The 27,574-nt window shown below is 40.0% G+C and overlaps 2 protein-coding genes across 2 annotated transcripts; both read right to left on the reverse strand.

Annotated features, from left to right (window-relative positions):
- Positions 1-3,661: 3,661 nt before the first annotated feature.
- LOC108252308 (uncharacterized protein K02A2.6-like) lies at positions 3,662-4,996 on the reverse strand. Its single transcript, XM_017443796.1, has one exon. The coding sequence runs from the start codon at positions 4,994-4,996 to the stop codon at positions 3,662-3,664; it is 1,335 nt and encodes a 444-aa protein (XP_017299285.1).
- A 199-nt stretch (positions 4,997-5,195) lies between these two features.
- Positions 5,196-27,574, reverse strand: LOC103508527. The gene is made up of 12 exons (XM_008473083.3): positions 27,168-27,574; positions 24,259-24,524; positions 23,477-23,743; positions 23,174-23,313; positions 22,783-22,922; positions 11,660-11,884; positions 10,741-10,872; positions 8,370-8,519; positions 7,749-8,083; positions 7,583-7,642; positions 7,402-7,461; positions 5,196-5,660 (listed from the first exon to the last, which is right to left on the reverse strand). Exons 1-12 carry the CDS (start codon positions 27,256-27,258, stop codon positions 5,196-5,198), a joined length of 2,331 nt encoding a protein of 776 aa, XP_008471305.1. The 5' UTR covers positions 27,259-27,574.

Below are 27,574 nucleotides of genomic sequence, written 5' to 3' on the forward strand. Positions count from 1 at the left end.
GATGCCAGACTGACGTCCTGAAAAGACGATGGGCCCCGAAGCTCAACAATCAAGCTGTCATCCCACGTGCGACGCTGTGATGGTCGCTTTCTTTGTAATGTGCGCATTCCTACGTCAATCACGAGCGGAAGCGTGAGGCGAAAGGACAGTGGACTGATAAAAGACATACGCCAGCCTTGATTCAAGCGCAGCATAATAAGGCCAAATGTGCTATGTTTACCTGAGGCTCAATTAACACACTATCACAAATTGATCTCATTCGTTGTCCTTAACTAATAATCCAGCTAAAGATACATCGATTGCTGCATTCATCTGAATGGACCAACGCTACTCATCAGGGCTCGGCCGGCCAACTCCCCGGGAGCGCGCAGCGCGACCCCATGCACAACCATGCGAAGCCCCGGGAGCGCGCAGCGCGACCGTAAACAAGGGAGCGCGAAGCGCGACCCTATGCATAACCCCGCGAAGCCCCGGGAGCGCGCAGCGCGACCGTAAACAAGGGAGCGCGAAGCGCGACCCCATGCACAACCCCGCGAAGCCCCGGGAGCGCGCAGCGCGACCGTAAACAACGGAGCGCGAAGCGCGACCCCATGCACAACCCCGCGAAGCCCCGGGAGCGCGCAGCGCGACCGTAAACAACGGAGCGCGAAGCGCGACCCCATGCACAACCCCGCGAAGCCCCGGGAGCGCGCAGCGCGACCGTAAACAACGGAGCGCGAAGCGCGACCCCATGCACAACCCCGCGAAGCCCCCGGGAGCGCGCAGCGCGACCGTATACGCAACCCCGCGTAGCGAACACGCGAAGCCCCCGGAGGGTGGAGGGGGGCGAAGCCCCCCTCCCGAGCACGAAGTGCGAGTTATGATGATAATAATAATCGTTCACTTAAGTAAATTATTATTGTTGTGACTTTTACACAATACATGTATTATATTAATGTTGTACTTAACTTTACACTTGAAAATTTTATTATTCCATACTTTCCTGGAATGAGGCCTCAGTTGACTGAATGATATACAGACGAACCTGTCTAAGTGGGAAACCTGAATAACTGAGAAAAAAAATCGTGGCCCCTTCATTTTTTACTAAAAAACCTGTTTAAATGGGAAAATCGCTCCGAAGAGATTGTCTCCCAATTATTCTTCAAAACTGGTGATAAAACCTCTTTTTTGGGGTAGTTTTTTCGCCACACTCCTCCTGTTTTAATCTATTGGGAAAAGTAAGAAAACTGGGAACAACATTATTTTGGAGCTGTCAAAAGCAGACTGACTTTATTTTCCAAAACCTACAGTCAGATAATATCTGGCCGATATCGTAACATCCCCTTCTCAAGATTTAAAGGAGAACAAAAATCATCAGTTCATAAAAAAATCTTTAAACCTCTTGGGCAGACTTGTAACCCTCTTGGGACGGGAATATTCTTGTACTGGACTCTGTGCACCACTACTACATCCTGGCATTGGAGTCTCAGCATCTTGGTTTGGCATAGTTTCTTCTTCGGATGGCTCAGTAGCAGTTTGGTCTTCTGGATCCAAATCCTCTGAGTCCTTAGGATCATCTGGTACTTCTTCCATGTGTTGACTCACTCTTGGTTTTATATGGATTTCATTTCTTCGCAGTATATTTTCGTCTTCTGTTTCTATGTTGTATGACCTATTGTTCTCTTTTTTCACGACTCTTCCTTTCTTCCATTCTTGATCATTTGGATTCTTCTTATACCACACTGGCTGGCCAACTATCAAAGGTCGCCTTTCTATCATTCTTTCATTGTTGTAATTTCGAGCTGCAACATCTCGATTCTTCCTTATATTGTTTTGTACCTCCTCAGAACTTACAATCGTTTGGTATTTTTGAATGTTTGGTACTTGGCAGCGTAACCACCGGCACATAAATCTTCGAGCAGGACTATAGTTGATTTTATTCGGTGTGTTTCTCCATACTAGTAGCATTTTGTAAAAGTCCACATTCTCATGAATTGCTTTCTGTACAAGCTGTTTAACAATCTTGACGGCCGCCTCTGCCTTACCATTCCCTTGTTGGTGAAATGGACTACTTGTTGTGTGTTGGAACTCCCACTCTTCCGTGAACTTGGCGAACTCTTTGTTCACAAAGTTTGTACCATTGTCTGATATGACGAGCGAGGGGATACCATAGCGACTAAAGTTACGCTTACATATGAGGATGAGACTTTTAGCTGTCATGTCAGGTAACTCGTCCAGTTCGAAGAAGTCTGAATAATGGTCTACAGTGACCAGGAACCTTCTCTTCTTGTTCTTAATGTTCATCTCAAACACATCCATGCTCACAATATCGAATGGACTCTCCGGTATGATATGTGTCATCATCTGTATTTTTGTCTGATTAGGTGCAAACCTCGCGCATGTTTCACAGGATGCTACCTTGTTCTTCACGTCCTCTGTGATTCCAGGCCAGAACAAAGTTTCCCGGGCTAGTTTCAATGTGGCCTCTATGCCAAGGTGACTGGAATGAAGCTTCTCAAGGAACTCTTTCCTAAGACATTTAGGAACGATGATTTGATTATTCTTTAGTAAGAACTTATCCTCGACCACAAGATCTGATCGGAAATTCCAAAAACATTTGATGAGATTGTCAACTTGTTTTTTATTCTCAGGCCAACCCTGTTGTATTTGTTGATACAACTTCTGTAACTGCGTGTCTCTGGCCGTTTCAGTTTTTATTTTCTCTAGTGACTTATCGCTTATGGAAACTCTTCGGTCCTCAAGGTAATGAACCCCATCTCTTAATTCTTTCACACAGCTAATGTGATCAAAAGTTTCCAATTTGTAAACATCGAGCTGTTTTTCTTCGTTCTCCAAGCTCACAGGAGCACGAGATAACGTGTCTGCTAAGTACATCTCTTTACCTCTCTTATATTTGATATGAATATTATACCGCTGCAGGGACAAGATCATGCTCTGAAGACGCTTGGGTGTTTTAAGTAAGGATTTCTGGAAAACACTTACCAAGGGACTGTGGTCTGTTTCCACTATGACATTGTTACCACAGATATATTGGTCGAACTTCTTACACGCAAACACGATTGCCAGCATCTCCTTCTCGATCTGCGCGTAGTTCCGCTGGGTGCTGGATAATGTCTTGGAGGCGTATGCGATGGGGAACCCGTTCTGTATGAGCGCACATCCGAGAGCAAATGAAGATGCGTCAGTTTGGATGTATATCTGACTGTTGACATCGAAGTATTTCAACAGACTGGTTTCTGCTATCATCTTCCTCAACTTATTAAACGCTTCATCATGTCTCCCAGTCCAAATGAATTCGTTGTTTGGTCTTGCTATCTCCCTCAGCGGCTCAGCATGGGATGACAGATTAGGTAGATATCTGGAGAGATAGGTTACCATTCCTAGAAATCGAAGAACACTTTCTTTATTTTCAGGTTTCGGCATGTTACAATGGCTGTTATTTTCTTACTGTCAGGTTTAACTCCCTGTGAAGACAAAATATGACCAAAGAAATTAATTTCGTTCACTCTGAATTTCAATTTTTCCAGGTTCAGTTTGACGTTTTCTTCACGTAAACGAGTCAACAGTTTTCTGAAGTGTTCATCGTGGCTTTGTTTCGCCTCGCTATCGCTGTTACCACAACCTACTATGAGAACATCATCGGCTAGAACGTACACACCTTCTAGACCAGCTGTAATTTCCAACATCTTTTGTTGAAATATCTCCATAGCTGTCGAAATTCCGAATGGAAGGCGGAGGTATCGATATTCCAGAAGGAAGTTAGTTTGCTGCTTTCCTCGGTCAGTGCTACCTGCCAAAAGCCTTTCCTAGCGTCCACTGTTGAGAAAAGTTTCGCGTTTTTCAGCTCGGGTAGAACCTCATCTAAAGTAGGTAACTGTTGTTTGGTATCTTTGATGGCTTGGTTAAGGAACCTGGGGTCTAAGCATATCCTTAGTTGCTTATTTTCTTTGCGTACTATAGTTAAGTTACTCACCCAGTCCGTATATTCGTTCTCTTTTGTTATGATACCCAGTTTTTCCATCTCTTCCAGTTCCTTCTTGAGATCTTCTCTCATGGTCATGGGGATTCTTCTCGGCGCTTGCCTTACTGGGTTCCTTCCATTGATGATTTCAATCTGGACTTCGCCTTTCATCCGACCAATTCCTTGGAATACATCAGCAAATTCATTGATGATCGGTTCAGGGTGAATGTGTTTTTCAACCTGGAATTCACTGGTGATTTGGTTACAAAATCTGATAAGGTTCAACTCTTCACAAGTTTTAGCAGATAACAAGGGGCAATGGTCTTTGTCCACCACTATGAACACAATATTGTACATGTTATTGTACCTTCGTACTTTCAAAGTGTATGATCCCACCACAGCTATAGGTGTTCCACCAAAAGCTCTTAGCTTTATATTGGTATGTTCTAACAATACACACTCACCTTGTCCAAGAATATCTTTGAGTTGTTTGTAACCAATCACATTACAATCGGCACCAGTGTCCAGTTGACACTTGACTGACTTTACCTTGCTTCTAGGTAACACAAAGTTCAAATGTGAGAACACGCCGCTCGTACCCAGCTTCTCAATCTTGAGTACTTCAGTCTCACTCTCACTTCCTTCGGTCAGTTGTTTCACCTCGGCTTCACCAAGACATACCTGGGAGAAGTGACCTCTTTTGTTACACTTGTAGCATGTTTTGTTTCTTGCTGGACACTTCTGAAGTGATGTATGCCACAGTCCTCCACAGTAAACACACTTCTTGTTACCTGGAACACTCCTCTGTTGTTGTTTGTTCATCACATCACTCCTGTATTTACTTGAGCTTGATATCTTGTTCACATCGTTCAGCTTCCCACTGACGTTTTCTATCTGCTTCCTGGACTCCTCATCCGCCTTGCACAGCTGTACAACTTCTGCTAGCTTCAATCTCTCCTTCATCCAGAGTTTTTCCTTCATTTTGACGTTCTGAATAGAGCAGATGATTTTATCTATCATGATCTCCTCTTCCATGTTCTTGTATTCACACAGCTTCACTTGATCGCTCAATCTGAGGAAGTAAGTGCGCGAAGCGCGACCCCATGCACAACCTCGCGAAGCCCCCGGGAGCGCGCAGCGCGACCCTAAACAAGGGAGCGCGAAGCGCCTGGTTAGATTACATATATATTTACCTTGAAGTTGTTTGGGTTGATATCATCTAGTTTGAAGTTGGTCAGAGTTTCAGTTTCATGATGGTTAGATTACATATATTTACCTTGAAGTTGTTTGGGTTGATATCATCTATTTTGAAGTTGGTCAGAGTTTCAGTTTCATGATGGTTAGATACAGGTACGGCAGGCGTTACAAAATCCTCACCAAACCGGAAGTAGGAATCCAATTTATCCTCTGTCTCCTGACCAGGAGTTGATGAACTCAGGACCATCTCCTGACCAGGGGTTGATGAACTCAGGACCATCTCCTGACCAGGGGTTGATGAACTCAGGACCATCTCCATCACTTCAGGCAGTAAGCTATTACTCGCTGAACTTTTTTCTTTAGGTTTATGTTTTGTTTGGTCTGTTGACTTGATATCATCTGGTGGTATTGGTAGAGGTGCTGATACCGAGAGAGGTGAAGTTTTGTTTTCATAACTAAGTAGAAGAAGTTGCGATTCCAAGGCAAGGAGACTTTGGAGAAACTGAAATCAAATTTATAAAATAAAATGAAAGGAGCTCAATGGCTTTGTGTTCAAATTAAATCCACCGCCTCATTGACTATTATTTTCATTTTTTTTTTTTTTTTTTTTTTTTTTTAAAAAAAAATTTGCATCTTCCTACTTCTGTCTGAATCAACACTTTTATATCATCAGGGTTCATATTGTTGTAGTTAATCCACAAAGGAAACATAAAACTAAAACTCGAAAGTCGACACACCTGACACCATGTTTTAATCTATTGGGAAAAGTAAGAAAACTGGGAACAACATTATTTTGGAGCTGTTAGAACACTTTAATAAATAAAAATAAAAATATTTTGGAGCTGTCAAAAGCAGACTGACTTTATTTTCCAAAACCTACAGTCAGATAATATCTGGCCGATATCGTAACACCTCCTCTAGCTCCCCACAAAGATATTCTATTGGGTTCTGATCAGCACTTTGACTGGGCCGGTCTAGAACTTTCATTTTGATAGTTTTTTGATGTTAGTCAGATGCTTGGATTTGTGTTTAGGGCAATTATATTGTTGAAAAATCAGACTATGTGTCATTTTTTTTTCTTCCATGAGGTAGTATAGGCTTCTTCACAATATGTTGGTATAAGGATTTGTCCATAGTGCCATCAGTCTTCACAAGGGGCCCCTCAGCTGGGCGATAAAAACTCATCCAGGCCATGACGTTTCCACCATGTTGTTGTACGATAAGAACTTGTTGTTGTACGATAAGAACAAATTTCCGGCTACCAGGATGTTACCCATACATGATTTTATCCGAACATACAAGATCCGATTCACTTTCGCCACTCCACAGACGTTTAGGCCATTTTTCTTCAGGTGAGAATTTCTATGTTGAGCATACCTACTCTACTTTGTCCCTCTGTATCTTAAAAAAAAATCAATAGTTCCTTTGTGAGTCCACATCCATGTAAGAATAAGGATTGTAGAAGTCATTTGAGTAGCGATACATGAATATCAATCAATAGTTCCTTTGTGAGTCCACATCCATGTAAGAATAAGGATTGTAGAAGTCATTTGAGTAGCGATACATGAATATCCGTGCCTTTATTCTCCTTTGAATCACGTTGGATCTCGGCTACAGACTTCCAAACAGTACAAATCGAGACCTTCTTGATGATCTTATCAGTGCTGAAACTTGTTTTTTGAGTCCACCACTTGAGGTCATATTCTTTACATCTTGGTAAGACATCCTGTGCAGTTAGATCGTAGGATCAGGCATTAAAACTACCCAAGATAAGAGGTTTTGAAGAATGTTTGGGAGAGAATCCCTTCGGAGCGTATTCTCAAGTTGGTGGATACAATGGAGATTCGCTGTAAAGCTGTAAGTGTTGTCAAGGGTTTATTTTACAAACAAATGCTAGTCATTCGGGAGAAGTTATGATGTGCGGATAAAAAAAGAAAAATAAAATTAAATGAGTCAAAATACTTTTGAATATTCCACTTTCTTATTTTCCCCTGAAAACATATGTTAGGTGGAAGTGTTCCAAATTTCGACACACGTCAATAAAATGTCTTTAGGTGTATTATAAGCTGGCTATAAGGAAGATTGTGATTTTTCATCAATATGGAAGAAATTTGGAAAAAACGAATCGTCAAAATACTTCTGAGCGCTACTGTAGGTGTTCTGGCATTTTTAATAAATCCAAAAGGTTCTCGGAATTTCAGAGGTGGCAACTTTTTATTTAAACACCCTGTATTTATATTTACCTTGAAGTTGTTCGGGTTGATATCATCTAGTTTGAAGTTGGTCAGAGTTTCAGTTTCATGCTGGTTAGATTACATAATTATATTTACCTTGAAGTTGTTCGGGTTGATATCATCTAGTTTGAAGTTTGTCAGAGTTTCAGTTTCATGATGGTTTCATGATGGTTAGATTACATATATTTACCTTGAAGTTGTTTGGGTTGATATCATCTAGTTTGAAGTTGGTCAGAGTTTCAGTTTCATGCTGGTTAGATTACATATATTTACCTTGAAGTTGTTTGGGTTGATATCATCTAGTTTGAAGTTGGTCAGAGTTTCAGTTTCATGATGGTTAGATTACATATATTTACCTTGAAGTTGTTTGGGTTGATATCATCTAGTTTGAAGTTGGTCAGAGTTTCAGTTTCTACACCGCCTTGTGTTAACATCTGATCCACTATATGCTGGGGGTGAGCAGGACACATCCATGTGAGTGTGGGAGGGGAGGCGAGGGGAGGGTCTAGACAGTCCAGATGATAGTAGAGGGGACAATAGTCACAACCCAGGAGAGGACCCGTACGGAAACACGTACGACCACACGAGTGACAAATCTTCACAGGGTGAGGGACCAAACCATCCGAGTCTACTTCTATGAGGTTCAATAAGGAACGAACGCGCTTTGAAGTTATCTTCACACTGTCTGGAACTGTAGGCATAACAACACAATATTACAATTCACTCACAAGCCCAAAATTCAGTATCTTTTAGGAGTAAACATGGTTGTCAATTTTTGTCAAAATTTGTTCGAAAGGCAATCAGGCCCAAAATTCATTGAGAAAATTTCTGATGGTTAAAGTGGAACAAACAAACTAAAGGAAAAAATATATAAATATACCTACCAAAGACAAACAATATAAACAATCTCAAAGTTACAGAGATGTCAGAGACACCAAATCACGAAGATATTTTACTTTTTTCGCTCAATGACTTACTCTTATCTGTTCCAGGCCACACATATTTATCATAGGACTTATCCTCGTATTTGCCCAGGGTGAATTGTTCAGGATTACTATGTGCCGCTGCGCTGAGGAGTATTTGCATAGCGTTCCTTACTTCCACCTCATTCTCCTTGTCTGTCCAGTCTGCATATAACAATAGAAACAGTGTCAAAATACCTACTAACATACTAAAGAGAAATTATTTTCTGTCAGGGCCGTAACTAGTACACACTACAGAGCCCAAGTCTTACGAGAAATCATTCTGTCAGGGCCATATTTAGGGACCCCCCTCGACGAAATCCTGGCTATGGCCCTATTCTACGGAACCTCTGAAGAACCGATTGTCTCATTAGAAAATTAATGGTGGATCCGAGAAACAGAAGGCAAAATTGTTAAATTAAAACTTGGAATTGTTCAACACCCCTTTTAGTCCAGGAAACGAAGACTTTTGCAGAACAGATGTCTGTATAAAACGGTAAAATGTTTTGAAATCACCGAGTCTGGAACTCGTAACTCCAAGAAGATTGCTGCTATGACAATAGTGCATACATTAATTTATTTTGTAGAGAATTGTGTGTCAAACAATTTGAGATTGTTAATTTTTCGGTAGGATTTACAACTTTTGATTAAAAAAAAAAAAAATCAATAACGCAACTTACGCCCTTTTGGTATCGTAACGGTAGTTTGTAGGACAAAATAGAAAGAACCAATTTGTACAGAATTTTGTTTTGAACAATTTCGATCGGAATACTTTTATCGCTAGAACCAACTGTTTTCGAGATGTTTGCAAAAAAACTAAAATCTTTAGCACTTTTGAAACCCTCATTCAGGACATTATCTCCTACCTCTTGGGGAAAAAACCGCAGACTACATTATTTCTGTCCAGCAAATATCGATTTTCGTCTTCGTGTCCTGGACTATTTACTTGGTTCATCCTCAGTTCTGGTTCCTTTAAGTATAAAAAAATAAACTTATTTTGTACAAATCATGTCTACGACCCATTATAACATATGCCTGTCCTCTGTTCAATATTATGTCAAAAACTAACTTAAACAAATTACAAGTTTTACAAAATATTGCTCTCAGAATAATTGGCTGTTATGACAGAAGAACTAAAATTTCTCTTATGCATCAGGAGCTGAGAGTAGAGTACCTTGATTCTTTTATTAAGAAAATATCTCAAAACTTAGTCAAAATGAAAACTCAGTCTTAAGGGATATAAACTCGAGTAATCTTCCAAGTTGTATCAGTAAATACAAAAAAATATCTTTCTACACTGGTAATGCCGCCACTGGTCGCTACACATTAAAAGTAGCTTCTTGCCCTCTTGAGTTCAATCCGAAAATCTGCTAGACATTGAACCCAGGATATCTACAGTGTGATTAAAAAGATTTCACTTTCACTACTACTTACCTGTTCCTTATCCTCTCTACTAGATCCCATGGTGTTTCTATTATGACTCACAGCTTCCAGCTGGATAGCCTCCTGGAGTGAAGGTGCTAGACTGGGAGGACGTCGGTAGTGATGGGATATGAACCCAGGTATCTGAAATACAAGACACTCATCTGAAATACTCATCTCAAGTATTGATTGCCGCATTACTGAAGTATTGATTTACTGAACTATCAATTCGTTTATTTATTCATTCCCTCATATTTTATTGTTGTTATTATTATTATTATTATTTTTTTTTATTATTATTACCTATTATTTATTATTATTATGGAGCTTTATTTCTCATATAATATGGTACACAGTAAGTTTCCAATTATGGGCTATTAATAGCAGACATAATTGTTGTTCCTGTGTTCCCTTTACTTGAGCAGTCAAAACAAGGTCTTTGTTCAAAAAATGAAATAAAATAATAATAAACAATTTATTATTATTCAATTCTAGTAAGAAATCATCTTTTCGTTACTTTTTTAGGAATACATAAATCATTACGAATACTGAATACCATCGGCATAAAAAAAAGTTTCATTGTGGGAGGAAGCACTGTGCAACGTACCTTCCTCTTTTAAAGATATTCTACCGTTGAACCTTTGACACGTTTGGCAACGTAGCCTACTTTTTTGATGACTCCTTGCTGCCATATCCATCTGGATTAACCATAGTAATTCTACAATTAGCACAAACCCTTAAAGGGTACATTCCCCAAATTAAGTCATCATGTAATCTACCCTTATGTATGCTTGGTAAAAAGAACTCAAATTCTTATATTGGTGTTCTAGGAACAAGATCTGTAAATTTTATTGTACTTAAAAATAAAATAAATGAGTTTATTTATATTAAAAAAAAGTTCTGGTTCTGGCTTGGTTTATAATAGAGAGAGCTGCATGACTAGGATGCGAACCCAGGTACTCACCTATAACCACATCATCCAATGATTTCTCTTCTACATGCTGTTCCCTATCTGACTTGAGAGTTCCACACAATTCATTACTATCTGCTACATCAGTCGTGTTAATGGTAATACTTAATGATTCAGGTTTTACATCTGAGAACAAAGAATATACACATTATGCGGCCTGAGCTTTAGTGATCAACACCAAACTCTAATACATAATGACAAATTTTCCTAAATTAAAATTCTGGCCACTCCTATGCGAAACGTCCCTTTCCATTCTGTTAAGAGATTAATAAAAATACAAAGCTGTCACAAACATAAAGCATTTTTAAAAAGAGAAAGTTTGGGGAAAAAATGGAAAGACATAGTTGACAAACCTGAAATCATACCTCAGACACCTAGAAGAGCAGCGGTCGCCACCTTCCACCTGATGACAGGTCATGATTGTCTTGCCCAACATCTCGACCGGATAGGCTGCAGAGAATCCCCTACCTGTCCACTCTGCACTCAACAAGCTGTCATGAATGCAGACCACCTTCAGACATGCCCAGAACTCACGGATCAAGACAACATCATCGCAAAATATTGGGACACGAAGAGGAAAATGACCTGATAGTCAATTCCCAGCATTTGATACCAACCAACACTCTGGCAGAATTTCAATAATAACAAACTAGTAACTAGGGGAACGAGTTCTGAGCGGTATAACACAAGGTATGATTAGTAATAAATGAACAGATAACCCCCTCCTTATCAATCAAAACAAACTTCGAGTTACATAGACAATATAGCAGTTATCATTGAAGTTAGGCAAGATCGCGTCGTGCGGGTATTTTTGGGCGCACTCAGTCTCGTGAGGACAAGCACAAACGTAAGTAGTTAAGGAAAAAAACGCTCAACTTGACACTGGGAACTCAGTTCGTAGGTTTTGACTTACCCATGGTCTCCACTGGGATGTGTTCTTCCTCCTCCTCCTCCTCTTCATCATCATCATCATCATCTGAATATTCTTCATAGCTATCACTTTCCCCCTCCTCTTCCTCCCTTGTTTCCTCTCCTCCGAACCTCTCTGTCCAGAGTTTATTGAACTTGAGTAGACTGCACAACTCTTCATCTACTTTCTCTTCCTCTGCTTCCTCCTTGTCATCAGCTTCACATTTTACTGAAATAGAGAGCCAAGATGCGTTAGATCCTAAAATTAGTGGTTCAGAGAGCTACAACAGAGTGAAGCGGAGACTCTATGCGTCTTGAATTTGACACTTCCCCTTATATACTCTATGCAGTCTATGCACTCCGCTCAACTCACTCAGAGAATGAATCCGTACAAGATGCGATTGGATTGACACTCAAACTCTGATGCAAGGAGAAATAAACAGCTTCGTGGTCCGTTTTTTTTTTTTTTTTTTTTTTTTTTTTTTTTTTTTTTTTTTTCGTTGGGTGTTCTTTCCCTTTTCTCTCTCCGTGTTTTCCTTTCTCTTCTCTCTCTGTATCTCATGCTCTCCTCCTGCATCTTTTTTTTCTCTCTCCCATTTTGCTCCTCCTTTTCCCATTCCTCCCTCCCTTTCTTTCTCACGTTCGGGTCATTGGAACTAAAATGGGTTAATGAGACAAGAATGCAACATGTAAATGAAGATAGCATTCCCCCCTAAATCATGGGGCTGTTGCACAACTTTCTTTCTGCAACTATTGTTGTTGGTATAAGGAGGTAAATGTTTTAAGCCCTTTGTCACTACGCCCTGATTAGATCTCTTGTGACTTTCTCTTAATTTCTCATTACCGCCACCTAGTTATAAAAAAAGTGATATTATTCAAGCTACTTATAAGTGCAATAACTTTCAAGTTTCAAGTTAATCGGTCTAGTAAAAGTGCCTCAAAAGTCAAAAGTTAGTTTGCAAGATTTGACCCATACATTCATGCAAACATAAGCATGTAAAAATTGCGATTAAAAATGTTCTCGATACCTATACATAGGTTACATGATACATCACTCATCATCGATTTGAATGTGCCCAAAGGCAACTTATAGGAAACAAAAACAGCCGACAAAAAATTTCGTCCAACAGGCCCCACTCCCCCTCTTCGTCCTCTAAATCAAAATAAATTGTTGATCAATCGAAACAAAATTCATGCCTGAACGGATTCGCGATTTGTCTATTATTACAATCGAACCTGTCTAAGTGGGAATCCAAGGGACCGGTTCAATCGAAACAAAATTCATGCCTGAACGATTCGCGATTTGTCTATTATTACAATCGAACCCGTCCAAGTGGGAATCCAAGGGACCGGGAGTTTTTTCCCACTTATATTAGGTTTCCCAGTAAGTGTCCCACTTAGAGAGGTTGCAATTTTCCTATTCCCACTTATAACTAGAGATAAATGTAAACATTGGTTTGGAGGAAGAGGAATCTAGGTTTCCCAGTTAAAAAGTGTCCCACTTAGAGAGGTTGCAATTTTCCTATTCCCACTTATAACTAGAGATAAATGTAAACATTGGTTTGGAGGAAGAGGAATCTGTCATCAAGGGTTACTTATGCTTTCCTACTAACTCCCACTTACAGAGGTCCGCAGAAGGCTCCGGACCTAGGAAAATGGCAACCTCTCCCACTTATAGAGGCTCGATTTTCCCATTTAAACAGGCTTTTTAGTAAACAAGCTGGGTCCGTCCCTCCGGGAATTTTTTAGCCCGTAGTTTATTCGATCGTGGTTAAAGAATACCTATGTACCTACCTAACATGACTTCCTCCTTGAAAAACCGCGGAAAAAAGTTATTACACCGTATTCATTTCAACTACAAAAGCCGTTGTTTTTTTCTATTTTTCAAAGGATATCCTATCTTATCAGAGGAAAAGATCATAGAAAGTGATCATTTCAACCTCGATCATTTCAACTGCCCCCGGTCCCAATTGGTTGAATTAATCGAGGTTCTATTGTATCTCATTGCACATTAACATTAACCAGGGTAGAATCTTTTCCTCATCCAAAAGGCTCCTCAACTCCTAAGTCTTATAACGGTACCTATGAATATAAATTATATATAGAAGTAATGGAATTTCCATGCATTGCTTTGCATCCCCCATCCCCTCACAGCGTAGAGACGAGTTCAATTATTTCAACTCCATCAAAAGCCGTTGTTTTTTTTCCATCTTTCAAAGGATCTCCTATCTTATCAGAGGAAAAGATCATAGAATGTGATCATTGCAACCTCGATAATTTCAACTACCCCCGGTCCCAATTGGTTGAATTAATCGAGGTTCTACTGTATCTCATTGCACATTAACATTAACCAGGGTAGAATCTTTACCTTTTCCTCATCCAAAAGGTTCCTCAACAACTCCTAACACCCATATTTATGAACAAAATGCTGGCTCTTAAGTTCGTGCTAAGCATAGTCTTAAGGCATTTGATTGGTCAATTTTGACTTGTCCCATGACTTCCTCCTTGAAAAACCGCGGAAAAAAGTTATTACACCGTATTCATTTCAACTTCAATAAATTATTTCAACTCCAAAAGCCGTTGTTTTTTTCTATCTTTCAAAGGATATCCTGTCTTATCAGAGGAAAAAGATGATAGAAAGTGATCATTTCAACTGCCCCCGGTCTCTATTGGTTGAAATAATCGAGGTTCTATTGTATCTCATAATCTCATTGCACATTAACATTAACCAGGGTAGAATCTTTACCTTTTCCTCACCCAAAAGGTTCCTCAACTCCTAAGTCTTACAACGGTAGGTACCTACCTATGAATATAAATTATATATAGAAGTAATGGAATTTCCATGCATTGCTTTGCATCCCCCATCCCCTCACAGCGTAGAGACGAGTAATAAAACGTAAAATAAACGTAGAAGCATTTGCCTCTCTTTTTCATTGATCGTAACGCCAGCCTCGCCACGCCAAGGTGTAAAAGTAGGAGAAAATGGTGTGGAGGGGACGAAATAGGGGCCTGGATGTGAATGGGACATGGGCGAGAGAGGAACAGGGGAAATGGAAAGAGGAACAGTGGAAATGGAGAGAGGAACAGTGGAAATAAAATTTATTTCTGATTTCTGATATATAGGTGTTAGGTTCCTATAGGTGCACTGTCTGATATCGCTATATACATGGCGTGTATAGAGTTCAGGGTGCTTGTCATTCCGGGTGGGGAGGTGAGGTGGGGGCCCTAGGTGGGGTGCGCTTCCTTATTTCTGATTTCTGATATATAGGTGTTAGGTTCCTATAGGTGCACTGTCTGATGTCGCTATATACATGGCGTGTATAGAGTTCAGGGTGCTTGTCATTCCGGGTGGGGAGGTGAGGTGGGGGCCCTAGGTGGGGTGCGCTTCTCTCTGAGCTAGAAGCCGTTCCGTTGTCTCTTTGTGCTTCATGATGTGTGTCATGAAGTTTTCAATTCTAGACCAGTTGTATTGGTCTCTCAGCATTAAACCTGTTAGGTTTTCTGGAGTTATGCTTGAGTTGATTTGGTGTTCCAGCTGTTCCCTTTCGCTTTCCCAGCGGACACAGTGGAAGAGTGTGTGTTCCGCTGTATCCTCGTCGGAGCAGTACATACAGATTGGGTCTTCGTTTATTTTGAATCTGTGTTTATAATATTGGAAGTTGCCGTGTCCAGAGAGAAGTTGTGTAATGTAGTAACCAACTTCTCCGTGTCTCCTTTCCAGCCAGGGTTTGATTTCTGGAATCAGTTTCCTCGTCCAAGCTCCTTTGGTTGATCCGCTCCATCTGGCTTGCCATTTCTGAATTGTGTTTTCTCTTTGTCTCTCCTTGTCCTCTTTGGATTTTTGGAACGTGATCGCTCTCTCTTCTAGTATTAAGTCTATAGGAATAACTCCGCTTATGACTGTTAGAGCCTCCGTTGATGTGGTTCTGTACGCACTTGTCACCCTTAAAGTTCCTATCCGCTGAGCTTTTAGGAGTTTATCCCTTCTTTTTTTAATTTTTAGGCAATCTGCCCATACTGGAGCCGCGTATAGCAGAATACTTTCAGCCGCGTTCTGTAGAACTCGTCTCTTGGCCTCTCCTGCTCCTCCGACTCTTGGCATAATTCTTGCCAGGGAGCTCATTGAGTTGGCCGCTCTTTCAGACACGTAGTCAACATGTGGTCCGAATTTTAGGCTCTTGTCCAGCATTACACCTAGGTATTTTATGGATGGTTTTTCTTCTATTGCCTGGCCTTCGATTTCTATCTTCAGAGGTCTGCAACGTTTTTTCCCAATCAGGGTGATTGCCTCAGATTTGGTTGGGGCAATCTCTAGTTGTTTCTCGGTCATCCATTGTTTGATTTTTGCTAGTATTTCGTTTGATTTCCTCTCCAGTTCCTCCTCCGTTTTGGCTTTAATGACAACGGCCAAGTCATCGGCATATGCAATAAGGGTGGAGTCTTCTGGGACGGGTATGTCCAACACACTATTATAGAGTATGTTCCACAGCGTAGGCCCTATGATCGACCCCTGCGGGACTCCTGCTGTCATGTTTTTGTCGAAATTCTCCCCAACCAATTTCCTCTTACTAAGGTATGATTTAATGGTTTCTATTAGACTGTTATTTATGTTTAGTCTAATCATTTCTGTTATGATTGCTGCCCAAGATGCCGAGTTGAACGCATTTTTAATGTCTAGAGTTATCATGAGACATAATTTCCTCTTCCTACATGGTAATACCATCTCTTCTTTGGCAATCTTGATGATTTCGTTGATCGCATGGACTGTGGATCTCCCTGCTCTGAATCCAAATTGCCTCGGAGATAGAAGATTTTTGTCCTCTAATTCTTTGACCAGTTTTGTGTTGAGGATTCCTTCATACAGCTTACCTAAGGTGTTAAGTAGGCAGATGGGTCTGTATGAATTGGGGTCTGTGTTCAGTTTTTTTGGTTTTTCTATGAGCAGGACTCTTGCTTCTTTCCAGGGTTCCGGAAATTCCTCTTCATTGATTAGTTTGTTCAGTACTTTGATGAACAGGTCTGGCGATTCCATTACCATTTCTTTGATGATTTTGGGTGGGACTTCGTCGGGGCCTGGGGCTTTTTTTGCCTTCATATTGTGGGCTGTGTTAACTAGTTCGTCTATGGTGATCACGAGTCTGGGGCGGGGGGTCGTGTTCTCCTCCCAAACTTGGATGGGATGGGTGGGGAACAGTTTGTTAATTGCCGTTTCCCTCACTTCCGGGGGTAAGATTGGAAGTTTTTTCCCGACTTTTCTTCGGACTATTTTATATCCAAGGCCCCAAATGTCCTTTTTTAGCTCTTCGCATAAGTCCAACCATCCTTTTTTCTTAGATTTAGCTATTTCAATATTTAGGGATTTTCTAGCTTCTCTGTATTCGTTGTACATTCGCATGCTATCTGTCTCGTCGGTTCTTCTTCTGTTCCTTGTGTAGGTTCTTCTCTTTTGGGTGCAGAGTTGCCTTTTATCTCTTATATCCTCGTTCCACCAGTAAGCGGATTTCCTTCCTTTATTGCTTTTCTTTTTCATGGCCTTTCGGCATATTTCTTTAGCTAGGTGAGATAGGTCTTCCTCGTCAAATTCGTCAAACTGGGTTTGCCTGGCTGCGTTGTTCACGATCCTTCTCAGGGTTTCTAAATTTAGTGTATTTATGTTCCAGCCCAGTGGGGCTGTGTTGTTAGAGTTCCCTGGTGTCCTTAGTTGTCTGACTTCGAAATATATATATTGGTGGTCGCTGCCGTTTTCTAGGTCGTCCAGGACTTTCCAAGATACTATACGTTCGCTAATCCCTTCTGTGCTGAGAGTGAGGTCAATGATTGACTCTTGATCTCTTCTTTTAAAGGTGGGGGTATTTCCAATGTTTTGTGTGATAAGGTTTTCCATGGCGATCCATTCCGAGAGTTTTCTTCCCCTCCCATCAAGTCTCGTCTCTCCCCATTCAGGGGACTTGGCGTTGAAATCGCCTCCAATTATGGCATCTTTTCCTTTTGTTCTGAGAGTTGCGCTGATTTCTCTTAATGTTGCGTCCATTTCTTCGATCCGATCGTTGCCTGATGTATACACGCTCATGAGTAGTATGTCCTGAATTTTAACCCATGTGAATCCTTTGCCTGATCCCATTTCTTCTACATATGTATTTTTGGTGGTTCTCCATACTTTTGCAGACTCGTGTCCTCCCCATTCCGCTGTTATTGTTATATTGGGTTCGCTAATAAAGCATAGGTCAATGTCCCATTCTAGTGTCGCATTGTAAAGCAGGTCGTGGGCTCTTCGGCACCTGTTTGTGTTTATTTGGAGTATTTTCATCGTCTAGAGAGTGTCCATCTCCTGAAACTTGGACAGGCTGTTGATGTCGGCCTGTGTCCTTTCTTTCCACATTCGTTGCAGTATGGGGGTTCCTTACAATCTTTGATGTCATGTCCTTGTTTGGTGCAGTTGAGGCACAGTTTAGCTTGCCTTTTGGCTCTGCACTTGGGGGTGGAGTGCCCCAGTTTCAGGCAGGTTAAGCATCTGTCTACCCGGATTTTCCTTTTGATATAGCAGATGCTCCACCCCACTCTGATTTTGCCTCTCCTTTCTAGGGTTTGAACATGTTCTTCTTCTATCCATATTTCAGCATTTTTGTCACCGAATTTTGTATCGTAAATTTTCTTTACTTCTATCTTAGGGTTTGTGCTCGCGCTTTCCAGTGCGTTCGTTATTCCTTGTTTCAGGTCTTCTTCGGTCGCAATAGATTCTATACCTGTGATGATCATGGGCTTTTTGTTAAAGACTTCATCAGCTTCTAGTTCTTCGCCCTGCACTTTGTCTTTGATTTCTCTTATGAGTATATCTGCTTTCCCTTTTTCTGTTCTGATAATTAGTTCATCCTTATTCGTCCTCCTAGTGCCTCTGATTTCAATGCCGAGGGCTTCAGGGTCTACTCTCTCTCTAATTTTCCCCGCCATCTCAGCATATGACATCTTGCTGTTGATTTTGATAGTATCAAAGTCCACCTTCCTTTCGGGCTTACCTGTCTCTCCCTGTCTTCCTGCATGGGGGGGTATATACAGGTTTATTTTGATGTCCTTGTCGTAGAAACTGATTTCTGTTAGTTTTCTCAGCTTGTTGTGGTCGATTGTTCCTGCTGCCGCCATGTTTAGGATCTTGATATTCTTACTCCTGATGTCTTCTATCATTTTCATTAAGTTGCTGCCGTCTTCACCTCCTGTGGCCATGTATCGATGGTATATCTTGTTAGAGATTTTCTTCTCGATCAGTTGATATCCATCTTTTGGCTTCTTATCCGTAATTATTTCTTCGATTTGACCGCAGGATCTGTAAGCGATTCCTAAAATCCCAGAATTTTCCTTTCCTTGGTCAGAGAAGATTAGGGCAAGATTATCCTTATCTTCTGCCATGAGTGGGTTACCTCTTATAACTTTCACTTTTTCATAAGCTGTTTCCGGCCATACCATTTTGACTATCTCTTCTACCTCTACTGAGTCCTGACCGTGGGCTTCAATCAGTCCTCTAATCATGCTCCTATCTTCTTCCTTGTAATTCCTATTTCTCGGTTCGCTGTCCTCCATTAGCTTCTTGACGTGGCGTTCCACCTCCGGGATACAGGCTGCCAGTTCTGTAGCCCTGGCCAGCATAGTTGTTAGCTCTGTTTTCCCTGTGGATGCCCTCATTTTCCCAACGTAGTTGTTGATTTCTATCACCACTTTCTCCAAATCATCGAGCTTTCCTAGGGTCTCTTTAAGTCCTATCTCCGTGGGGACTGAAGACCCCCCCGCTGGTGCTCGGTTCGTGATGTTCTGCAGGTTATTGTTCCGCAGGTTGGGCATCGCTGCTGGTTTAGGCAGCGTGTTATCAGCAGAACTCATATCTGCTGACGCGGAATGTTGGTTCGCTTGGACTCTACACTATTCACTATAGGACAATAATCCTAACAACCAATGTTTACCTACCATGCTGGCACCGGTCGCTATGCGCATTTACATGTCATAGCTACTCATTTTCCTCACGATAACGGTACCTATATGAATATAAATTATAAATAGAAGTAATGGAATTTCCATGCATTGCTTTGCATCCCCCATCCCCTCACAGCGTAGAGACGAGTAATAAAACGTAAAATAAACGTAGAAGCATTTGCCTCTCTTTTTCATTGATCGTAACGCCAGCCTCGCCACGCCAAGGTGTAAAAGTAGGAGAAAATGGTGTGTGGAGGGGACGAAACAGGGGCCTGGATGTGAATGGGACATGGGCGAGAGAGGAACAGGGGAAATGGAAAGAGGAACAGTGGAAATGGAGAGAGGAACAGTGGAAATAAAAAGGGAAACAATGGAATATTGGAAAGAGGAACAGTGAAAATGGAGAGAGAAACAGTGGAAACGGAAAGAGGAACAGTGGAATTGGACGGAGAAAGAGAAATGGACAGACAACATGGGAATTGGGAGAAAGGAACGAATGGAATTTGTGGAACAGTAGGTACCAAATAAAGAGCGGAACGGAGAAAGTGAAAAAAGGATTAGTGGAAAGGAAGGAGAGGAACAGTGAAATTGAAAGGCAGAGAAAACCGGAAGTACCAAGAGGGACCAGTTTAAATGGATGGATCAAGAGTGGATAAGTGAAGAAGAGGGGAACAGTGGTAATGGAAGTGTAGAAAAGAGAGAAGAGGAAAAGTGAAAATGGAACAGGAAGAGTGTAAGGGCATAGATAGATGGATAGAGAGAGAGAGAGAGAGAAGTGAGATGGAGAAGTTCGAAAAGTGAGATGGAGAAGGTCAATTATTTCGTTGGGTGAAAATGAGCCCTTTTGAAACAGTTGAAACGCATTGACCCCTTTACCTTAAGGCTTTATCTTATCTAGAAATCTATCTCCATTTGTCACACTTCGTTTCTCTCCTTAAGGCTAAATCTACCTCTCCCTCCTTCTCTTTTCTCTCTCTCTCCTTCTCTTTTCTCATTCTCTCTATCTCTTGTTTTATCTTTTCTCTCTCTCGCACACTTTCGTTATAGCTGTTTGTCTCTTCCTCCTTCTCTTTCTATCTATCTATCTATCTCTATCTCCTTCTCCTGCTTTCTCCTTTGTCTCGCCCACCCTCGTACACTTTCGTTACTTTCTTCTTTTTCTCTCCCTCTTTCTTTCTCTCTCTAAATTTAATTCCTTAACAACTGTAGGGTCTGTAGGTACTGGGACTATTTTTCAGCAGACTTTCCAAGAAAATCTTTGAAAAATACACACATTCATTAATGTATACCTAATTCTGTACTGCTTGTTTACCAACGCCCTAGGCAAGTTGTATGTGTCTGAATTCTAAATATATTCCAAATTTGCTCTGTAGATATATCTATGATTATACAGGGTGAACACGAAAAACGTTACCAAAAGTAGATTTCTGAGGTCATTTCCAACAAAAAACATTCTATAACTTTTTTCCTATCTTGCTTAGTTTCCGAGATATTAGCCATTTTGTTTTTCCTTTAAAACACACGACCTTTCCCCTTGATAAACCGGTCAGACCTTTTTTTCAGTTAAACATAGAAAAAAATGGAGCACAGAAAAAAAGTTCTGACCGGTTTATCAAGGCAAGGTTGTGTATTTTGAAGAAAAAACAAAATGGCGAATATCTCGGAAACTAAGCGAGATACGAAAATAAGTTATGGAATGTGTTTTGTTGGAAATGACCTCAGAAATCTACCCTAGGCTATTGGTAACGTTTTTCGTGTTCACCCTGTATATGGCATATAATTACATAATATATTGTATAGGTGGTGTGTATGGTTCAGCCTTTGTGTACGAAGCTCAAGGATTAGATGTAACATTCCTTTGTGATGATATTAATCTTCAAAATGTTCAGGGTGATTGGGAAACCATTATCCCAGGTGCAACACACTGCTGAAAGGGCATAATAGATTTGCTTTGTAGACGAGTCAGGTGGGTACGAAACCAAGTATTAATCTAGTGTACCACCCTGTTTATTTGAAGGGTATGCTTAAGTTCAGCCATTGAAGTGTTAATAGTCCAGGGAATCTAGGAACTCAGTAGTAATTTTTTGATCATTTATTTGTGTAGGTATATCAATAATAAGGTCAAACATGTGTCTATCATCATTATTGTTGTACATGTATACCTATATAGGTAGATGAGTAGATAGAAATAAATTAAAATCTAGGTACCTACTTTCATTCGAAATCCAAAATTAATGCAAATGAATAAAGAGGACTTTTTTGACTCATCTATTTTTGACCTCAAATTTCATAATTTCAGGCTGGTTGAGATTTTTGTGAGTAGGTGGGTTGGTAGCTTTTTACCGAATGGTTGGTAAAGTCCCCATCACTAAAGACCATAGCAGTTATACAGTGACATTATCCCTTAATAGTAATAATAATGATTTTTTTCCCTCCAAGATAATAATAATGATGATGATAAAAAGGCGGATTTAATACCCTGTAGAGTTGACACGAGATTACTGTTGAAGCTATCCTGTATGAAATATATCATAAAACCACAGGGAGGATGAGATCCGTAGTGTTTTCCTTCTGGCGCAGACCTTTCGGTGAATGGAAAAATTCAATGTTTTCCCCGAGCTTTTGAAATGTACGTTGCGCCGAGCTCTTGACGTTTGTGCGCCTTCCAATTGTCCCGAAACGCCACGCCAGGAAAGATTTGAAATTGAAAATAAAGTTCCATTATTTTGTCATTTTATTATTTCAAATTTTAATGGATCGATGAATAAATAAGGATTTGTGTTGCAAATTACAATAAATAAGTTTGAGGAAGACTTGATAAATTATTTGGAGAAACAAAGCATCAATACCCCATATTTCCCTTTTATTCAGTTTCTCTCACTCTCTCTTTCCCTCAGTGGATGTATCTTGTAGAAGCTATTCTCGAAGTTTCATCAAAATCGGTCTAGCCGTTTCGGCTGTGCCGGTTGATTATGAACGATTTTTAGTAATTTTTTGGTCATAGTTTGGAAACCACTGCGAGTTTCGGAAAATCCGTTCTTAGTGGGCCTATTGTCTAGGTCAACAAGGTCCTCAAGACGCGGGGTCTGATGTGCCTCAATACGGCCCTGGGATAGATGGGTCGGTAATGGATGGTAAATGCCATAAAAAAAATCATTGTAAAATCACCTTGGTTCTCTATTCCTTCACTCTTATCCGGTTGTTTGTCTTCTGTAAGTTGTATTGATACATGGGGTGCAGGTGTGATACTTGTAATATTGTTCCTCGCTTCATTATCATTATCATCAGGTAACTGTACTTCACTGGCACTGAAAAACAATCAATTACTGTACAACTTACAAAACAAGGCCCTACAGCCCTGATCCCGTCCCAAGTCTAATTAGGAAAATGACCTGATAGTCAATTCCCAGCATTTGATACCAACCAGTCTAATGAGCAAATGTTACCGACTGAACTTGACAAATTTTGTAAAAGAAAATATCATAGTGCAGAATTGATACTAGCACCTGAGGTGATGAATTTGTAACCTCCCGCTTAGAATGAGAAAAGTGAAAACTACCTTGGACTATGAATATTATTTTGTACTTGAGTTACTCCAGTGTCATTATTAACGTCATTGATAGAGACAGGTGGCACTGCAGAATCATTGGACACAGGTGGATCAGTTGGTGCTGTATCATCCGACATATCCAAGTATTTCTGGAAAACAAAAGAGAAATAATGAAATGGGACAAACATAGTTTTACATATTTATAGTTGAGAATCAGTGGTTCAGTCATCCAAACTTTGTGTTGAAAAGTCTGATAAATTTCATTAAAATCAAACAAATTATTGGTGAAACGAACTAAAGGTTTGTATTTACCTCTCTCATTTCTTCCTCACTTGTTCTCTCGTCTTCATCGCTATCGTAAGCATTGTGTTCATCATCACTTTGCTCACTCGGTTCCGGTATAGAACACCCGATGATTTTTTTGATAATGTTCGAGTCCATTCGCATGTTCTCAGTTTTCAGGAGTAGCTCATTGATTCGTTCTATATCATCTATCTCCGATGTTGTGTTCTTCTTGCTGAGGAGTTTGCTCAGGTATTCATTCTCACATAGAGAACGCGTCACAATCTCGCCCGTGTTCTGAAATTACACAAGTCAACTATACAACGCAGTCAGGTAAAGGGTGACTTCACACGGTTCTCAATTGAACCCAAAATTAAAGGAGCAAATGTGCTCTAGGTGTTGAATATGTTCGTTGTATTTCATCGACATTGAACAAACCGTCCAGACGTTTTAAAAAGAGCCCCTATAGAGTTAAACCATATTAGAGTGAAAATAAAGATATGAAAATCCACAAATCGAACTACCCTCTTTTGTTCTAATGAAACGGAAAACTTGAATCTCCTTGTAAAGGCGACAGCGTTTGTGCATATGCCTTTCTGCGCATTTCGTAAACTTTAACGTCACAACTCTTTGAACTTTTTTTTATTATTAGAACGGCAAATAAAAATATAAATTTCGACCTTTTAAAGTTACTTTTTCACGATTTCGACCTCAGATTCGGATTTTTAACAACTTTTTACGAAGGAATCGACCTTTAGTACATGATTTTTACCCAAATGCAACTGCTCCATTGCATTGAATTGAAATCTCACCTCGTCTAAATACTCCTCCGTGGTTTTATTTTCCTCAATCATATCTCTGAAGTATAGGGACTTCTCACTTGTAGAGTCTTCGTCCTCTGAACTGGAATATTTCAAATACCCGATGGGACCCGACATACCCCGATCCAGTTTGTTTGGTGTGAGTCGAGTGGGCGGGGCATTAGCATTCGGACCGACTCGACTTTTCCCGGTTGAGTTCGTGTTCTGATTGGATGAGCTGGGCAGTGTTGTGTCTATTGTGTTGGAGTGATCCTGACCTACAGATGGAAATACAATATTGATAGTTTTCACTCTACTCTACAAAAATAAAAATAATTTTCATTTTACTTTTTAATTATTATTACTATTACTATTATTGTCATTGTCATTGTCATTGTCATTGTCATTGTCATTGTCATTGTCATTGTCATTGTCATTGTCATTGTCCTATTATTGTCATTGTCATTGTCATTGTCATTGTCATTGTCATTGTCATTGTCATTGTCATTGTCATTGTCATTGTCAGATATATCTATTTCATTATGGTATTTATCATGAGTAAGCAGCATCTTATAGAGAGGGGATATGCCAACATATTGATGTGAGGGTATAGAAAAAAGAGTTTGATTTTGATGAAACGATTTTGATGAAAAAGTTTCGGAAAATCCGTTCTTAGTGGGCCTATTCAAATCAAAAGGAAGCTATTCTCGAAGTTTCATCAAAATCGGTACAGTCGTTTCGGCTGTGCGTTGATTATGAACGATTTTTAGTAGTTTTTTGGTCATAGTTTGGAAACCACTGCGAGTTTCGGAAAATCCGTTCTTAGTGGGCCTATTCAAATCAAAAGGAAGCTATTCTCGAAGTTTCATCAAAATCGGTCCAGCCGTTTCGGCTGTGCGTTGATTATGAACGATTTTTAGTAGTTTTTTGGTCATAGTTTGGAAACCACTGCGAGTTTCGGAAAATCCGTTCTTGGTGGGCCTATTAGAGACTACCTAAAGGTCCTAAGTAACACAATATTACTAACTTCTTTCATTACCTAATCTCTCTCTCTCTCTCTCTTACTCTTTCTCTCAGTTTCTCTCTCCTTTATGACATTCCTTCTTTTTATCCTTTTCTCTGTTTTTCTTGTTTACAATGTCAATTATCCTTAATTTCCTTGTATAGAGACTACCTAAAGGTCCTAAGTAACACAATATTACTAACTTCTTTCATTACCTAATCTCTCTCTCTCTCCCTCTCTCTCTCTCCCTCTCTCTCTCGCTCTCCCCCTCTCTCTCTCTCTCTCTCTCTCTTACTCTTTCTCTCAGTTTCTCTCTCCTTTATGACATTCCTTCTTTTTATCCTTTTCTCTGTTTTTCTTGTTTACAATGTCAATTATCCTTAATTTCCTTGTATAGAGACTACCTAAAGGTCCTAAGTAACACAATATTACTAACTTCTTTCATTACCTAATCTCTCTCTCTTTTCACATTTTCTCACACAAATGGGTTCTGTCTGATCTTGAAATTTGTCGCGACGACCTATGAACTCAAAGCGATAAAGTTTTAGATAACACTTCAGTCGTTATTTTAAGACCGGTTTTAGCGTCACCTATGTTAAGCTACGGCGAGCAAGGCCAATAAATTGATGGGTGACTTAAACCTTGTATTGGGAATAAAGGGAGAACGGGCTCTAGTCTTGATTTTAAATCATTACATGAAAGTAAAATCGAAAAATCAAATCAAGAATAATAATAATAAACTGAATATTAAACAAATTAGGTAGGTACATAGGTACTGATTTTCTTTCATCACGATCGAATAAACTACGGGCTAAAAAATTCCCGGAGGGACGGGCCCAGCTCGTTGGTCATAGTTTGGAAACCACTGCGAGTTTCGGAAAATCCGTTCTTGATGGGCCTATTTAAATAATCAATTCAATTCAATTCGATTTTTATTGTATTGTTAATACACATTATATACAATTTACAAATAATGACACAATGTACAATAAACAATAAAAAATGACGAAAAACAGGTATAACTAGAGACATAAGATTCGAGATTACATTAAACATTACAAAGATTAAAGATTACATTAAAGATTCGAGAGTGTTTCTAAACGTATTGATAGGACTAGATATTAGTGATGGGACTCGAGTGAGATTTTTCAACTCGATTATTTTCTACTCGATTATTTTCCAACTCGAGTTGTAACTCGAGTGGAAATTAATCGAGTTGAATATATTCCTGGAAATTACCTACACCGCGCTGACCGCGCCGATTTCTCACTCGAGAGTCGAGTAGGCGAGCGAGTCGATGATATTCGGGTTTTCGTTCGGAAACTCTCGGGGATTCGGAAAAATTTGATTTTGAATAGTAAAAATATTCGCTATCAAACACTGATGCTACAGGTAATACCTTAGTTAGTACTGTATTACCGTTTAGTCCGGGTAGATAATAGACTCTCCGAGTCAGAATCACTCTGATTGTTCATTGGCTTCACAGCAGACTTAGGAACCAGGGGAGTATTCAGGGGATGTTTTCTAGGCCGACCTGGAATCAAATACATAGAACATTTACCTATGTATCATAGCTATCAAACACTGATGCTACAGGTAATTGATCCTTTCCAAATTTGATTTTGAATAGTAAAAATATTCGCTATCAAACACTGATGTTACAGGTAATTGATCCTTTCCAAATTTGATTTTGAATAGTAAAAATATTCGCTATCAAACACTGATGCTACAGGTAATAGATCCTTTCTACACTCTAATAAATTTAATGAATAATTTTAAGCCAATAAAGCAAATCTTGGAATTTGTTACATTTCCTTTAAGAGACCCACACTCTAATAAATTTAATGAATAATTTTAAGCCAATAAAGCAAATCTTGGAATTTGTTACATTTCCTTTAAGAGACCCTGTAAAACTTACCTTCATCCGAGCTGGTGGAATTGGAGCCGTTGTTATTGCCTGAGGTACCCGGTACATTATGTTTGGATGGCTCCCTCTTTCTTCGCTTCATAAACCTAGATGGGAAAAACAGGGATTTATTATAAAAACGCTGAAGAACTCAGATGAGAAGTACATGAGTATTTCTATTGATAGTGGTTTAGGGAACTCACTCAGAATAAAGTCCGGGATGCCCCCCCCCTGGTTGGGGCCAGCGTTAAAAAGTTACGAGAGGGTAGCCACCTTAATACTGTATTATCGTTTAGTCCGGGTGGATAATAGATTCTCCGAGTCAAAATCCAAAATCACTCTGATTGTTCATCACCTTAGTTAATAATAATAATAATAGACTCTTGAGTGGAAGGTAACCACTAGGCGAGGTTAACGCC

Source organism: Diaphorina citri, unplaced genomic scaffold (genome assembly GCF_000475195.1).
Source record: "Diaphorina citri unplaced genomic scaffold, Diaci psyllid genome assembly version 1.1 scaffold406, whole genome shotgun sequence".
Taxonomy (NCBI): domain Eukaryota; kingdom Metazoa; phylum Arthropoda; class Insecta; order Hemiptera; family Psyllidae; genus Diaphorina; species Diaphorina citri.

Excerpts from the sequence above, each read along its gene's own strand:
- LOC108252308 (XM_017443796.1), bottom strand. The coding sequence starts at position 4,996 with ATGGAAGAGGAGATCATGATAGATAAAATCATCTGCTCTATTCAGAAC.
- LOC103508527 (XM_008473083.3), bottom strand. The coding sequence starts at position 27,258 with ATGAAGCGAAGAAAGAGGGAGCCATCCAAACATAATGTACCGGGTACC. Across the intron at positions 11,885-22,782 it reads TGAAGGAATAGAGAACCAAG|TAAAATGTGAAGCTGATGAC; the intron begins GTGATTTTACAA and ends TCTCTATTTCAG. Across the intron at positions 5,661-7,401 it reads TCAACCCGAACAACTTCAAG|TTTCTCCAAAGTCTCCTTGC; the intron begins GTAAATATAAAT and ends ATTTGATTTCAG.